The sequence below is a fragment of the Oncorhynchus keta genome, unplaced genomic scaffold (assembly GCF_023373465.1).
Source record: "Oncorhynchus keta strain PuntledgeMale-10-30-2019 unplaced genomic scaffold, Oket_V2 Un_contig_3706_pilon_pilon, whole genome shotgun sequence".
Classification (NCBI taxonomy): domain Eukaryota; kingdom Metazoa; phylum Chordata; class Actinopteri; order Salmoniformes; family Salmonidae; genus Oncorhynchus; species Oncorhynchus keta.
In genome coordinates this window covers 12,501-15,000 of record NW_026287387.1, presented here as the reverse complement: position 1 = coordinate 15,000, position 2,500 = coordinate 12,501, and the positions used below count along the sequence as shown (strand labels likewise).

The following is a 2,500-nucleotide window of genomic DNA, read 5'->3' as shown; positions in this document are numbered from 1 at the left end:
GGTTAATTGACTGACTGGTCAACTAACTGACTGGTTAACTGACTGGCTGGCTGACTGACTGATTGACTGATTGACTAGGTGACTTACTGACTGGCTGACTGACTGATTGACTGGGTGACTTACTGACTGACTGACTGATTGACTGGGTGACTTACTGACTGACTGACTGACTGATTGACTGGGTGACTTACTGACTGACTGACTGATTGACTGGGTGACTTACTGACTGACTGACTGATTGACTGGGTGACTGACTGACTAGGTGACTTACTGACTGGCTGGCTGACTGATTGACTGGGTGACTTACTGACTAGGTGACTTACTGACTGGCTGGCTGACTGATTGACTGGGTGACTTACTGACTAGGTGACTTACTGACTGGCTGGCTGACTTACTGACTAGGTGACTTACTGACTAGGTGACTTGCTGACTGATTGACTGGGTGACTTACTGACTGGCTGACTGGCTTGACTGACTGACTTATTGACTGGCTGACTGATTGACTGGGTGACTTACTGACTGGCTGGCTGACTGATTGACTAGGTGACTTACTGACTGGCTGGCTGACTGATTGACTGGGTGACTTACTGACTGGCTGGCTGACTGATTGACTAGGTGACTTACTGACTGGCTGGCTGACTGATTGACTGGGTGACTTACTGACTGGCTGGCTGACTGATTGACTGGGTGACTTACTGACTGGCTGACTGATTGACTGGGTGACTTACTGACTGGCTGACTGATTGACTGGGTGACTTACTGACTGGCTGGCTGACTGATTGACTGGGTGACTTACTGACTGGCTGGCTGACTGATTGACTGGGTGACTTACTGACTGGCTGGCTGACTGATTGACTGACTGACTGATTGACTGGGTGACTTACTGACTGGCTGACTGATTGACTGGGTGACTTACTGACTGGCTGGCTGACTGATTGACTGACTGACTGATTGACTGGGTGACTTACTGACTGGCTGACTGATTGACTGGGTGACTTACTGACTGGCTGGCTGACTGATTGACTGGGTGACTTACTGACTGGCTGACTGATTGACTAGGTGACTTACTGACTGGCTGGCTGACTGACTGGGTGACTTACTGACTGGCTGACTGATTGACTGGGTGACTTACTGACTGGCTGACTGATTGACTAGGTGACTTACTGACTGGCTGGCTGACTGATTGACTGGGTGACTTACTGACTGGGTGACTTACTGACTGGCTGACTGATTGACTGGGTGACTTACTGACTGGCTGACTGATTGACTAGGTGACTTACTGACTGGCTGGCTGACTGATTGACTGGGTGACTTACTGACTGGCTGACTGATTGATTGCTTTATACCCTCAATTATCTGTGTGTTTCCAGCCAAAGCAGCAGCCGCCTCCAAACTGACTTCCCAGGGGTCCACAGCTGCCCTGTATGCCCCAGGCCCCAACCCCAAACCTGGCCCCGTCAGGGAAAGAGATGGGAGGAGGAGGAGAGGAGAGAGGAAGGGTGAGTAATACACACACACACACACACACACACACACACACACACACACACACACACACACACACACACACACACACACACACACACACACACACACACTGACAAACACACACAGACAAAATCCTCAAATCAATACTTTGCTAACTGAGACACTCAAATCCCCAATCAGTAGTTAGGAGTCCATTTGTCTGCACAGTGACTTCTAGAGAAGACCAGATTAATATTTTTGATTAGACTTAATGCAGCTAGGACTCTATACTGAAGATTACAGACAAATAACTGTAGAGAGGGTGGTGGAGAGGGTGGTGGAGAGGGAGGTGGAGAGGGAGAGGGAGGTGGAGAGGGAGGTGGAGAGGCCGGTGGAGAGGGAAGGTGGAGAGGGAAGGTGGAGAGGGAAGGTGGAGAGGGCTGTAGAGAGGGCTGTAGAGAGGGACAGTAGAGAGGGCGGTAGAGAGGGAGGTGGAGAGGGCCATAGAGAGGGAGGTGGAGAGAGCGGTAGAGAGGGAGGTGTAGAGGGCGGTAGAGAGGGAAGGTGGAGAGGCAGGGGAAAGAGGGCTGTAGAGAGGGTTGTGGAGAGGGCGGTGGAGAGGGACAGTAGAGAGGGAGGTGGAGAGGGACAGTAGAGAGGGAGGTAGAGAGGGACGGTAGAGAGGGTTGTGGAGAGGGACGGTAGAGAGGGTTGTGGAGAGGGACGGTAGAGAGGGTTGTGGAGAGGGACGGTAGAGAGGGTTGTGGAGAGGGACGGTAGAGAGGGTTGTGGAGAGGGTTGTGGAGAGGGTTGTGGAGAGGGCTGTGGAGAGGGTGGTAGAGAGGGATGTGGAGAGGACTGTAGAGAGGGAGGTGGAGAGGGTGGTGGAGAGGGCTGTAGAGAGGGAGGTGGAGATAGATGTCTTCTCTAGAAGTCACTGAGACAGACAAACTGACTCCTCTTAGTCCTGTATTGACACTTTGCTTGTCTGATGGTTCGTCTGAGGGCGTAGCGGGATTTCTTATAAGCTTCT

At 51.8% G+C, this 2,500-nt stretch overlaps 1 protein-coding gene across 1 annotated transcript in view; it reads left to right on the top strand.

Moving 5' to 3' along the window:
* Positions 1 to 2,500, top strand: part of LOC127924123 (aminoacyl tRNA synthase complex-interacting multifunctional protein 1-like) — a gene marked incomplete at its 3' end in the record, with an annotated part of 15,936 nt that overhangs the window by 7,093 nt on the left and 6,343 nt on the right. The window contains exon 4 of the mRNA XM_052508561.1: positions 1,371 to 1,499. Within this exon, the coding sequence (XP_052364521.1) occupies positions 1,371 to 1,499 (129 nt within the window). The remainder of the gene's footprint in view (positions 1 to 1,370; positions 1,500 to 2,500) is intronic.